The following is a 13,155-nucleotide window of genomic DNA, read 5'->3' on the forward strand; positions in this document are numbered from 1 at the left end:
TTGGATAATTTTTAATGGACTAGAAAATTGTTACGTAGTTTTTTAGGAGTTCAGCTATGAGAGAATTTTTTTTTCTTTTTAAAATCAGTGATGGCCGGGTGCGGTGGCTCAAGCCTGTAATCCCAGCACTTTGGGAGGCCGAGATGGGCGGATCACAAGGTCAGGAGATCGAGACCATCCTGGCGAACACAGTGAAACCCTGTCTCTACTAAAAAATACAAAAAACTAGCCAGGCAAGTTGGCGGGCGCCTGTAGTCCCAGCTACTCCGGAGTCTGAGGCAGGAGAATGGCGTAAACCTGGGAGGCGGAGCTTGCAGTGAGCTGAGATCCGGCCACTGCACTCCAGCCTGGGTGACAGAGCGAGACTCCGTCTCAAAAAAAAATAAAAAATAAAAAAAATAAAATCAGTGACAGACATATTATTTTGGTACATGCCAGTAATCCCAGCTACTCGGGAGGCTGGGGCAGGAGAATTGCTTGAATCTCAGAGGTGGAGGTCGCTGTGAGCCAAGATTGCACCATTGCACTCCAGCCTGGGCAAGAACAACAACAAAAAAGCAAAACAAAACAAAAAAAACTATTAATGTCCACTTCCGGGCTTTGATACTGTACTACAGCTAGACTAGACGTCACCCTTTGAGGAAGCTGGGTGAAGGGCATAAAGGACCCTAGATTCTATTTTTGCAATTTCCTGTGAGCCTACGATTATTTCAAAATAGTTTAAAAAGTCTTTGTCAAGTACAGATGCATACCGAAGTATTTAACGTTACATCTGGGAGACAGGGAAAGATGCAACAAGATTGCGCAATGTTGCTAACCGTTAAAGCTCGGTGACAGATAAGTGGAAAAATTCATTACACTATTTGTTCCAGCTTTGTATGTTTGAAATTTTCCATAATAAAAAACTTCAGACAATAGAACAACAGATTTTTCTATGAAATCTGTAGTAAGATGGGGAGGGACTCAGTCTGTTCAGAGATTTATTGGTTATCTTGTAGAAAAGCAATCAATATTTGTTGGCTGGGCATGGTGGCTCATGCCTGTAATCCCAGCACTTTGGGAGGCTGAGGTGGGAGGATCATGAGGTCAGGAGTTTGAGACCACCCTGTCCAAGGGACCAGCCTGGCCAATAAGGTGAAACCCCATCTCTACTGAAAATACAAAAATTAGCCGGGCATGGTGGCGGGTGCCTGTAGTCCCAGCTGCTTGGGAAGCTGAGGCAGGAGAATTGCTTGAACCCAGGAGGCGGAGGTTGCAGTGAGTTGAAAATCGTGCCACTGCACTCCAGCCTGGGTGACAGAGTGAGACCCCAAATCCAAAAAACGAAACAAAACAAAAAGGTCCCCTGGGCAAATTTTTGTATTTTAGTAGAGACGGGGTTTCTCCATGTTGGTCAAGCTGGTTTCAAACTCCCCACCTCCGATGATCCACCCACCTTGGCCTCCCAAAATGCTGGGATGACAGACGTGAGCCACCACACCCAGCCCAACGGTATTATTAACTGAAATACAGACCTTATTCATTCAGTTTTCTGTGTTTTTCGTGTAGGGTGTATGTGTGGTTCTATTCAATTTTATCACATGCAGATTCATGTAACCACCACCACTATCAGGATACAAACGATTTCATCACCTGGAAGGAACTCCCTTGTTACCCCTTTAAATGTGCACATCCCCCACCCATCATCGTCACTGTCCTCTGCCAACTACTACACCATGCTCCATCTTTATAGCTTTGTCATTTTGAGAATATTACGTAAATGGATCATGCAGTATGCGACCTTTTGAGACTGGCTGGTTTCACAAAACGTAATGCCCCTGAGATCCATCTAGATCACTTGCGTGTATCAGTAATTTGTTCTTCTTTTCTTGCTGGGTACTGTTCCGTGCTCTGGATGTACCAGAGTTTGTTTAACCTTTTGCCTGTTTTTTTTTTTTTTTTTTTTTTTTTTTTTGAGACGGAGGCGGCGTGCTGGCCGCGCCAGGCTGAGTGCAGCGTGGCCGGCTCTCAGCTCACTGCAAGCTGCGGCCTCCCGGTCACGCATTTCCTGTCCAGCCTCCGAGTAGCTGACTACAGGCGCCCGCCTCGTCGCCCGGGCTAGGTTTTGTGTATTTTTTAGTTAGAGACGGTTTCATCGTATAGCAGATTTCTCGATCGTCCTGACCTTCATGATCCCCGTCTCGGCGCTCCCAAAGGCGTGGATTACAGGCTGAGCCACCGGCGCCCCCACCTTTTGAAGGACGTGGGTTCTTTCCAGATTTTGATGATTCTAAATATGGCTGCCATGAATATTTGTGTACAGGTTTTTGTGTGAATGTATGTTTTCATTCCTATAGAATAAATGTCCACAGTGATTACTACTACAGTGTAGTAAATGCATGTTAGTTTTATAAGAAACTGCTGGGGTCAGGTGTGGTGGCTCACGCCTGGAATCCCAGCACTTTGGGAGGCCGAGGCAGACAGATCACAAGGTCAGGAGTTCAAGACCAGCCTGGCCAAGATGGTGAAACCCCGTCACTACTAAAAATACAAAAAAAATTAGCTGGCCATGGTGGCGGGCACCTGTAATCCCAGCTACTCAGGAGCCTGAGGCAAAGAATTGCTTGAACCTGGGAGGTAGAGGTTGCCGTGAGCTGAGATGGCGCCACTGCACTCCAGCCTGGGCGACAGAGCAAGGCTGTGTCTCAAAAAAAAAGAAAGAAAGAAAGAAAGAAACTGCCAAACTACTTATTTTCCATGGTGGCTGTACCATTTTATCTTCCCACCAGCAGTGTATGGCAGATCAGGTTTCTCTGCATCCTTGTCAGCATTTGGTATTGTCAGTATTTTTTGTTTTATAGGTATATGATACATATTTTTTGGTACCCAGGTATGGGATGTGAGGTGTTTTCAGTTTTTCAGTTTGCATTTCCTTAATGGCTAATGATGTTTAATTTTTTTTTTTTTTTTTTTTTGCAACGGGAGTCTTGCTCTGTCGCCCAGGCTGGAGTGCTGTGGCGCCATCTCCACTCACTGCAAGCTCTGCCTCCCGATTCACGCCATTCTCCTGCCTCAGCCTCCCGAGTAGCTGGGACTACAGGCGCCCACCACCGTGCCCAGCTAATTTCTTTTTGTATTTTTAGTAGAGACGGCGTTTCACTATGTTAGCCAGGATGGTCTCCATCTCCTGTGACCTCGTGATTCACCCGCCTCGGCCTCCCAAAGTGCTGGGATTATAGGCATGAGCCACCGTGCCCGGCCTTTTTTTTTTTTTTTTTTTTTTGAGATGGAGTCTCGCTCTGTCGCCCAGGCTGGATTGCAATGGTGCAATCTCAGCTCACTGCAACATCCACCTCCCAGGTTCAAGCAATTCTTCTGCTTCAGCTTCCTGAGTAGCTGGGATTACAGACGTGTACCACCATACCCAGCTAATTTTTGTATTTTTAGTAGAGACAGGGTTTTGCCATGTTGGCCAGACTGGTCTTGAACTCCTGGCCTCAATTGATCCACTTGTCTCAGCTCCTCAAAGTTTTGGGATTACAGGCGTGAGCCACTGCACCCGGCCTCATGTGCTTATTTTTATTTACTGTGTATCTCTTCTTTACTGAGATGTCTGTTCATATCTTTTGCCTGTTTTCAAGTGGGATTGTTTGGTTTTCTTTTTACCATGGTGCTTTTTTTTTTTGAGACAGAGTCTCGCTCTGTCCCCTAGGGGCTGGAGTGCAATGGCACGATCTCGGCTCACCGCAACCTCTGCCTCCCCGGTTCAAGCGATTCTGCTGCCTCAGCCTCCTGAGTTTACAGGCGCCCGCCACCACGCCTGGCTAATTTTTTTATTTTAGTAGAGACAGGGTTTCGCCGTGTTGGCCAGGCTGTTCTCGAACTCCTGACCTCAGGTGATCTGTCCACCTTGGCCTTCCAAAGTGCTGAGATTACAGGTGTGAACCACCGTGCCTGGCTCATGGAGCTTTTTGAGCTTTCTTGATACATTTCCAACGCTAGTCATTTACCAGATCTGTGACTTGCAAATATATTCTTCCACTCTGTGGCTTGTTTATTCATAGTGCAAAAGTTTTTACTTTTCTTATATTCCAGTTTATCGATTTTTTTCGTTTTATGGATCATGCTTTTGGTGTCAAGTCTAAGAACACTTGGCCGTCTCTAGGTTTCAAATAGTTTCTCCTGTCTTCTAAAAGGTTTAGAGTTTTACATTTTGCATTTAAATCTGTGATTTATTTTGAATTAATTTTTGTATATGTGTAAGGGTTTAGGTTAAGGTTTATTATTTATTTATTTTTGAGATGGAGTCTTGCTCTGTTGCTCAGGCTGGAGTGCAGTGGTGCGATCTTGACTAACTGCAGCCTTCACCTCCCAGGTTCAAGTGATTCTCCCTCCTCAGCCTCCCAAGTAGCTGGGGATTAAGTAGCTGGGGATTACAGGCATGTACCACTATGTCTGGTTAATTTTTATATTTTTAGTAGAGACGGGGTTTTGCTATGTTGCCCTGGCTGGTCTCGAACTCCTGGTCTCAAGTGATCTGCCCACCTTGGCCTCCCAAAGTGTTGAGATTACAGGTCTTTGCCACCACACCCAACCAATGTTTTATTATTATTATTATTATTATTATTATTATTTATTTATTTATTTATTTATTTTTGAGACAGAGTCTGGCTCTGTCACCTAGGCTGGAGTGCAGTGGCACCATCTCGGCTCACTGCAAGCTCTGCCTCCCGGGTTCACGTGATTCTCCTGCCTCAGCCTCCCCAGTAGCTGGGACTACAGGCGCCCGCCACCACACCCGGCCAATTTTTTGTGTTAGCAGAGACGGGGTTTCACCGTGTTAGCCAGGTTGATCTCGATCTCCTGACCTCATGATCCACCAGCCTCAGCCTCCCAAAGTGCTGGGATTACAGGTGTGAGGCACCTTGCTGGGCCCTGTCTCCATTTATGAATGGGACTTCTGTAACCTAGAACTGTCCCTTGTCAATTATGTAGTTCCCCTGAAATGTTATAATGGAGAAACTGAGGCTCAGAGAGAAGTAACCACGCAGGTTGCACGTGGTGGAGTCTAGTGGGAGTCCTGTTGGGTGACTCAAAGCATAAGCCTGGTTATGTCCCCACCAGGTGGAAGCCTTCCCTGACCCCCTCCCCAGCCTGGCCAAGCCCGATGCTTGCTCTAGGCTCCTGTAGTGCTGGGCACTCACCTCTCAGCAGTGCAAGGGGCGGAGGCCTCCAGGTCACTCCTGCCTGTGGCATAGAGCAGGCATGAAGAGCAGCTTGGAGCACCTTAAAGGCTGGGGCTGGGTGTGTCGGTGCCTGGCATGGAGTCCAGAGGCCTCTGGACTTGTTAGAAAGATGATTTCAACATCTTCCCATAGGGCCCTCTATCATGTTCCTGGCAGAAGTTTAACACGTGGTCAAGTAGGGAAATAATGGGAGACGGTGGTGGCTCATGCCTATAATCCCAGCACTTTGGGAGGCCAAGATGGCAGGATCATTTGAGCCCAGGAGCTCGAGACCAGCATGAGTAACGTCGTAAAGCCCCATCTCTACAAAAAAGTAACAAAAATTAGCCGGGCATGGTGGCTCACACCTGTAGTCTCAGCTACTTGGGAGGCTGATGGCTTGACCCCAGGAGGCAGAGGTTGGAGTGAGCTAAGATCACACCACTGCACGCCAGCCTGGACAACAGAGCGAAGCCCCGTCTCAAAAAAAAAAAAAAATTGTTGGGCATGGTGGCACATGCCTGTGGTCCCCAGCTGCTTGGGAGACTGAGGTGGGAGGATCACTTGGGCCTAGGGAGGTCAAGGCTGCAGTTAGCTGTGATCATGCCATTGCACTCCAGCCTGAGCAACAGAGCAAGACTCTATCTCAAAAAAAAAAAAAAAAAAAAAAACCAATAAAAACAAGATAATGGGGTCCTGTCAAAGCAGCTGAAATTCTGAGACTCATCTGTTTGCATGGAAAAGGGGAGACATGGATGGAGTCATTCCCCACCCCTTTCCCCACGGGAGTAAAGAGGCTGCACCAGACGGCATTGTGCATGCTTCCCCAAGGTCCACAGGCTATGCCAGGTGAACGTCCTGCTTGCCTGTGGGATCTGGGCAGGCAGCTTCCCAGTCGGTGCCTGTATAGAGTGTGAAAGGGTCAGATCCCAGTGCCCACCCTGCCCCAGCCCCAACACACTGAACAGTTTGCAGAGTCTGGCCTTGTGGTCACTGGCTTGGGAGTACATTTGACAGCCTCCATCTGCTGCCTTGGGTCCAGGGAACAAGGTGAGCTCTGGGCCTTCAAGCAGCTGCCTGCACCTGCTGTCATGGGTGTTGGGGACCATGCGTCTATGAGCCAGAATATTGCTTTAAGTATTTTGGGGAATTACGAAAACCCTTGAATCGTTACCACCCTGGGTGGCTATAAAACCAAGTTCTGCATCGTTTTCCTCATCTCTAAGATGGAGATAATGTTACTTACTTCAAAGTTGCCTTGAGAAAATACATGAGATAATGTTTGGGGAAATGCTTTGTCAACCACTGGGGTTGCCCAAGAGTAAAATACGTTGTTGATGAATTGGCCCCGGTGCAGAAACGTGGCCAGCATGAGTTGGGCTGTGGAAACACTCCCAGCCGTGGTGGCTTCTCCTCCGCCCTGGGGGACCTGCCTGCCTCCTGCTAGAAGAGTCTGGAGGCTATGGGAGGATGGGCATGGCCATGTCTTGTTAGGAGGCTCTGGAGCAGGGGGGTGGCTCAGCTAGGTCCCCCCACTTTGTAGGAGGTGGGGAGACAATGTGTTGATAGGACCTGACTTTGAGTCCTGGCTCTGATTTGGGGGTAAGTCACCCACATCTCTGGGTGCATTTCCTCTTGTGAAATAAACAACCTTCATGAAGAATGTGAAGGGGCCCTGAACGCCAGGTGGGCGTGTGCATGTGAGTGAGCAGAGCCGCAGGAGGAAGCTGGCCTGCAGCCTTCACCCAGATCCCAGCCCTGGCTTGGGTCTGCTCCCTGGGGTTGCCCCTGTGCCTGGGAGTCCAAGCTGGGGGCTTCTCAACACTGCCCTTAGTCATGAACAGAACAGCCTTCGACATGCCCCCGCACCTTGCTTGGAAGGTGAAGATTTAGGCGCATTTGTACTTCCTCTGGTCCCCCCACAATACCCCATGTCTATTCATTTAATTTGAGATGATAGACAAAGATGATGGTTTACAACCCAAGTCTTTTTCAAGAAGTATTTCTGGCGCTGGTTTTCAGTTTTGCAACCATACTTACAGGAGCTATTCTTGGACTTGTCACTGTGTCTCTTTTTCAAAGCTTGCCACCAGTCTTTATATAGACACCTTCTCCATTTTTGAATTTCTTTATATAGACGCCTTCTCCAGTTTTGAGTTTTAATCTGGATTCGTGTCTCGATTGCTGTGTTAAGAGATCATGTATGTGTGGGAAAATAGAAATGTAAAGGGCTCTCCTAAGGTGCACACTTACAGCTAAGAGCCGACATGGTGGTGGAGATGCTGCGGCCGTTGGCGAGGAGCCCGGGGTGCAGGCGGGCAGTGCAGACAGACAGCCGGCGCAGGATCCTCTGCGTCACGGGGCCAGGCTGCAGGCTGCTGCACCTGGGAAGGCCCAGGGAAACCTCCGTTGGTGTCAGGATATTCTGACTTGAATACCAGCTTGCGGATTTGAAAGGGACCATGAGATCATCTAGATTGACCTCTGTTCAGACCGAGATGGTCGGGGTTGGGGTTGGCTCATTTTCTGAGCTCATTTTTGGAGCAGGGAACCCACATGGCTGGTTGGCGGGGGAGCTGGTGTTCACGCTCCAGCCAGGCTCTTTCCTCAGTGCCCACACACTGCACTTTGCATCTTTTAAAATTGTCGGGTGTTCCTCTGGTTGCATTGCAGGTTATTGCCAGAGTTGGTGATTTGGGCAGAGGTGTTTGTTGGATGGCATTGACCAGCCTTTCAGCAGGTGGCTGTACTGAAAGGGACACCCCATCAGGGCTGTGGGTAGAGGGTGCGGCCAGGCTCCTGCCTTAGTCTTCTTGAGCCGCTATGACAAAATCCCATAAATCGACCACCTCCTTCCTCGCAGTTCTGGAGGCTGGGAAGTCCAAGATCAAGGTGCTGGCAGATTCAGTGTGTGGAGAGGGCTCACTTTGGTTCATAGACGGTGCCTTCTCCCTGTGTCCGCATGTGGTAGAAGGGGCACGGCAGCTCCCTGGGGTTCCTTTTATGAGGACACTAATCTCATTCATGAGGGCTCCACCCAGTATTCTTTGTTTCACTGTGAGGCACCTCACATTTTTGGAAACAAGCAGTGAAAATCAGTAGATAGGCCAGGCACGGTGGCTCACGCCTATAATCCCAGCATTTTGGGAGGATGAGGCAGGAGGATTGCTTGAGGCCAGGAATTCAAGACCAACCTGGGCAACATAGGGAGACCCCATCTCTACAAAAAAATTAGAAAATTAACCAGGTGTGGTGGTGCATGCCTGTAATCTCAGCTACCCAGAAGGCTAAGGCAGGAGGATTACTTGAGCTCAGGAGGCGGAAGCTACAGGGAGCCGAGATTGTACCACTGCACTCCAGCCTGGGCAACAGCGAGACCCTGTCTCAAAATAATAATAATAATAAAGTTAAGTATTATAAGTGGGCTGGGGGTGTGGGATCTTGCCTCAAAGAGTAGGCAGGAGGATGAACACGTGAGTGGTGAGAGACCCGCATGTTCGAGGATGCGGAATGGCTAGAAGTCTCAGAACTGGAGAAGGTGTGCAGGCAGACTTTCAGGAGAGGTGGCACACGGGCTGGCTTAAAAGATGAGAGTTTAGGCCGGGCGCGGTGGCTCAAGCCTGTAATCCCAGCACTTTGGGAGGCCGAGACGGGCGGATCACGAGGTCAGGAGATCGAGACGATCCTGGCTAACATGGTGAAACCCCGTCTCTACTAAAATACAAAAAACTAGCCGGGCGACGTGGCGGGCGCCTGTAGTCCCAGCTACTCGGGAGGCTGAGGCAGGAGAATGGCGTGAACCCAGGAGGCGGAGCTTGCAGTGAGCTGAGATCTGGCCACTGCACTCCAGCCTGGGCGGCAGAGCGAGACTCTGTCTCAAAAAAAAAAAAAAAAAAAAAAAAAAGGATGAGAGTTTAGAGTGCACAGATTGGGGAGGAGCCACAGAGTCTCCAAAACAGTGCAGCCGGATGGTCGGGGAGTGGGTCAGCCGTTAAGGGGGAGAAATGGCGAAGAACGCACACAAGCCCTCGGAGGAGGCCTCAGCAGTAAGTGGTTTTACTGGCTCCGGGGTATAAAGACGTTCAGGCCCAGCAGGAAGTTCCCGAATGTCTGTTGTTTGCCCACAGTTCCCAGTGCTGCCTGCATAGTCCCAAACAGAGCTGCTGTCCCCAAGGAGCCTGTGTTCTAGGTGGGGTAGGGGGAACAGTTAATAAATACATGAGTGAATCGAGTTAGTCAGGTGGTGTCGATGTAATGAGTGCTCTGGAGGAAAAGAAAGGAAAGCAGGGAGTCAGGCATGCCCGGCCTGGGAGAGGCTGACATGTCTTCATGGTGGTCAAGGTAGAGACCTAAAGGAACGATGGGAGGGAGCTGTGTGGCTGAGCAGAGACAGCTAGTGCAAAGGCCCTGTGGCAGAAGCAGGCTTAGTATGTTCAAGGAACAGCAAAGAGGCCAGCGTGGCTGCAGCTGAGGATGGAAGTGGGAACTGTAGGAGCTGAGATCCTAGAGGCCAGGAGGTCTTATCGAGTCCTTGGGGCTGTTGCGAGGACTATAGTTTTTACTCCAGGGGAGCTGGGAGGTATTGGAGAGTTTTGAGCAGGGGCAGCCTGGTCTGGGTAATCCTTGGAAGACTCACAAGCCTGCTCAGTGGGGACTGGTCATTAGAGGCAAGGGCAGAAGCAGAGAAACTGGTCAGTGGCCTGTTGCCTCAATCCAGGGGAGAGGCCGGCTGGGACAGGGTGATGGTTGGGGTCAATACAGACATGGTCAGGACGTGGGTGGAGAGACGTGGAAGATTCTTTCCGACACTGTCACTTGCCCTGGGAGGAGACTCACATTGCAATTTCTTCTCTCTAGGCTAGCTTGTCACTGCAAGGGTTTCCCTCAGGGAGCCTCCTGCTGCTGGGCACCATGACAGTGAGGGGGGCTGTGCTGGCCCCAGATCCAGCGTCGCCCACGACCGCAGCAGCCTCGCCCAGCGTCTCCGTGATCCCCGAGGGCAGCCCCACTGCCATGGAGCAGCCTGTGTTCCTGATGACAACTGCCGCTCAGGCCATCTCTGGCTTCTTCGTGTGGACGGCCCTGCTCATCACATGCCACCAGGTACCCAAGCCTGGCAGGGGGCCTCTAGAAGGGTCCAAAAAGGTTCCTGGCCCAACAGAGTGGGAGTTAGGCTAGGCCAGGCTGTGCTGCAGTAGTAGGTAAGCCCTGTGTTATCAGAGGCTTTCCTCGATAGAAGTCTACTTCTTGTTTTTTTTTTTTGAGACAGAGTCTCATTCTGTCACCCAGGCTGGAGTGCAGTGGTGCAATCTTTGCTCACTGCAACCTCTGCCTCCTGGGTTGGAACAATTCTCCTGCCTCAGCCTCCTGAGTAGCTGGGACTACAGGCATGCGCCAAGAAGTCGCCTTCTTGCCCACGTCCCAGGGCCCAGTATGCAGCACAGGTTCCGATGTGTGACTCTGGCATCAAGCCTCGCCCATCTGACACCTGGCAGCAGGGATGTGTGTAGGCACTCTGGATATTTAACCACCTCCATCCAGAGGTGACACTCGTCACTCTGTTCACCTTCCATTGGCTGGAACTAGTCTTCGTGTCAAACCTAAGCGACAGAGAGCCTAGAACCGCAGGAGCACAGGGACAGGGACCACTTTGCAGTTGAGAAAATGGAGAGCCAGAAGGGGAGGGGAAGAGGAACTAGCCTGGTCACTTGGAAGTTGGTGGCAGACTGGGACAGAAGTCAAGTCTTCCGTCTCCCTGTACTCGAGGCCCCAGAGGAGGCTGATGTGGGCGGGGACCGGCCTTGGCGGCCTGCAGAGGTTTGAGGGTGGTCCAGTGGAGAGGGGCAGGGCGAGTCCGCTCGCCTTCCCCAGTCAACCCCTTGCCAGATGCCCTGCGTCCCCATCCCTTTTAGAACCCATTTGCGTCCAAGGCTTTTGGCCCGTAGCAGATGGAGAATATTTTGTTCTTTTCCTCCCCAGCCCAGGTCTCAGCTGGGCCAAGTGTGATGTCATGAGAGCTGGGACGAGGCACCCAGGGGCTGCCGGGACTGAGGACCGTGGTAGAGCAGCTCTTGGCATTTGTGTGTAGCTTTTACTTTTTTCCTCTGCTTCCTAAAAGTAGCATTCATTCTTCTAACTTCCTGGTGAGGTAGGCAGTGCTGCCTCTGTTTACCAGATGGGAGGAGGAGGCACAGCCTGAGGACATCCCTGCAGCCACTCAGCCAGGAAGTGTGTCCACCTGCCATAGAGTGAGGGCCTGGTCTGTCTTGCTATAAGTTAAGGGACGGGGCAGGGCTGCAACCCAGATGGCAGTGATTTAGCTCAGTGCTGCCACAGTCACAGCTGGAGAGAGGCAAAGGGAAAGGGCACACACGGATGGCCCAGAGCTGCCTGTGCGTGAGGCCCCCTGGGGAGCTTGTGGAAACTGGATTTCCATCCTCGTCCCTGGCCCTGCTGTGGTCTGGGGTGTGGGCTCACCGCCACCTGCACCTTCAAGACCGGCCCGCGAGCACTGCTGCATGCACTCCACGAGCCTTGTGCATGCTGGTCTGAGTCTCACAGTGGCCTTGGGAGGCAAGTGTTGTCATCCCCTTTTTGCAGAGCAGGGCTCTGAGGCTCGGGTAGGTCCCGTGCATCGGGTCACAGGGTGGCAGAGCTGGAAGCCCACCTGCCCTCCCGTTCCTGCGGACAGGAGGGTCCCCCACTGACCCCGCACCTCTGCCCCCAGATCTACATGCACCTGCGCTGCTACAGCTGCCCCAACGAGCAGCGCTACATCGTACGCATCCTCTTCATCGTGCCCATCTACGCCTTTGACTCCTGGCTCAGCCTCCTCTTCTTCACCAACGACCAATACTACGTGTACTTCGGCACCGTCCGCGACTGCTACGAGGGTGAGGATGGGGGTGGAGTTGGGAGGGCCGGCTGGGGGCCAGGAGGCTGGGAGCCGCTCTCCCCACATTCCTCCCCCAGGGGCCTCACGAAGACTGTCTTGACACATCCCTGGCTTCTTTACCTGCTACAGGGTTTCTGTCCCAAATTGACAGGTAACAGCACATGCAACCACAGTCTCACCTCACAGTTGCCTGAAACAGGGACCCACCACCTGGGTCTTGTTTCTCAATGCTGGCATCTCGGGCAGGGTGGAGGCAGTAAGCAAGTGGTCTGTTTGTAGAGACCCCAGGTGGCCCCAGGTGCAGTTGGGTAGGGACCAATCCAGGGATCCCTGGCATGTCAGTGGCAGGGCTGGGCATCTGTCCCTATGGGTCTTAATTCTGAGGGCTTTGTCCCATGAGTGGGTGCCCTACTGCGCCACCCAGGAAGAAGACTCGATTCCTTTCGGGGGCTTGGTTCTGGATGTGGAGTGGAGACATCACCTGCTGCCGTCCTGAGCTCTGACCACAGGCCAGGAGCTGGGTTGCCAAGAGGAAAAGCCAGCCTCACCCCTGCTGCCCTGAGGGAGTCTGTGACCCCTAAACAGTCACCACAAGGAGACCAGGATGCTGCTCTCACGGGAACTGGCCTCTGACCTGTCTTGGGCAGGTCCCAGGCATTCCTCCTCCATCAGAGGCCAGCGATGCCCAGGTCTGCCCTGGACAGGCCAGCAGGAATGGAGAGGAGGGGTTCCTCAATTCAAGACCCCTACACTGGGCCAGGTGCAGTGGCTCACACCTGTAATCCATTACTTTGGGAGGCCGAGGCAGGCAGATCACCTGAGGTTGGGAGTTTGAGACCAGCCTGACCAACATGGAGAAACCCCGTCTCTACTAAAAATGCAAAATTATCCAGGCATGGTGGCGTGTGCCTGTAATTCCAGCTACTCGGGAGGCTGAGGCAGGAGAATCGCTTGAACCCAGGAGTCTGAAATTGTGGTGAGCCAAGATCGTGCCATTTCACTCCAGCTTGGGCAACAAGAGCAAAACTCCGTCTCAAAAAAAAAAAAAAAAAAAAA

At 51.4% G+C, this 13,155-nt stretch overlaps 1 protein-coding gene across 8 annotated transcripts in view; it reads left to right on the forward strand.

Moving 5' to 3' along the window:
- TMEM184B (transmembrane protein 184B) overlaps positions 1-13,155 on the forward strand; it is a 55,108-nt gene that overhangs the window by 17,261 nt on the left and 24,692 nt on the right. For 4 of the 8 annotated variants that reach the window (XM_017861283.1, XM_017861285.1, XM_017861286.1 and 1 more), the window contains exons 2-3: positions 10,062-10,307; positions 11,932-12,097. In XM_017861283.1, coding sequence (XP_017716772.1) covers positions 10,116-10,307; positions 11,932-12,097 — 358 coding nt within the window. In that variant the 5' untranslated portion in view covers positions 10,062-10,115. Of the gene's footprint in view, positions 1-9,152; positions 9,251-10,061; positions 10,308-11,183; positions 11,285-11,931; positions 12,098-13,155 lie in introns of those variants that run through there. The other 4 variants (XM_017861288.1, XM_017861282.1, XM_017861280.1 and 1 more) reach the window with 4 other exon arrangements.

This window comes from Rhinopithecus bieti, unplaced genomic scaffold (assembly GCF_001698545.2).
Source record: "Rhinopithecus bieti isolate Rb0 unplaced genomic scaffold, ASM169854v2 scaffold_56975, whole genome shotgun sequence".
NCBI lineage: Eukaryota > Metazoa > Chordata > Mammalia > Primates > Cercopithecidae > Rhinopithecus > Rhinopithecus bieti.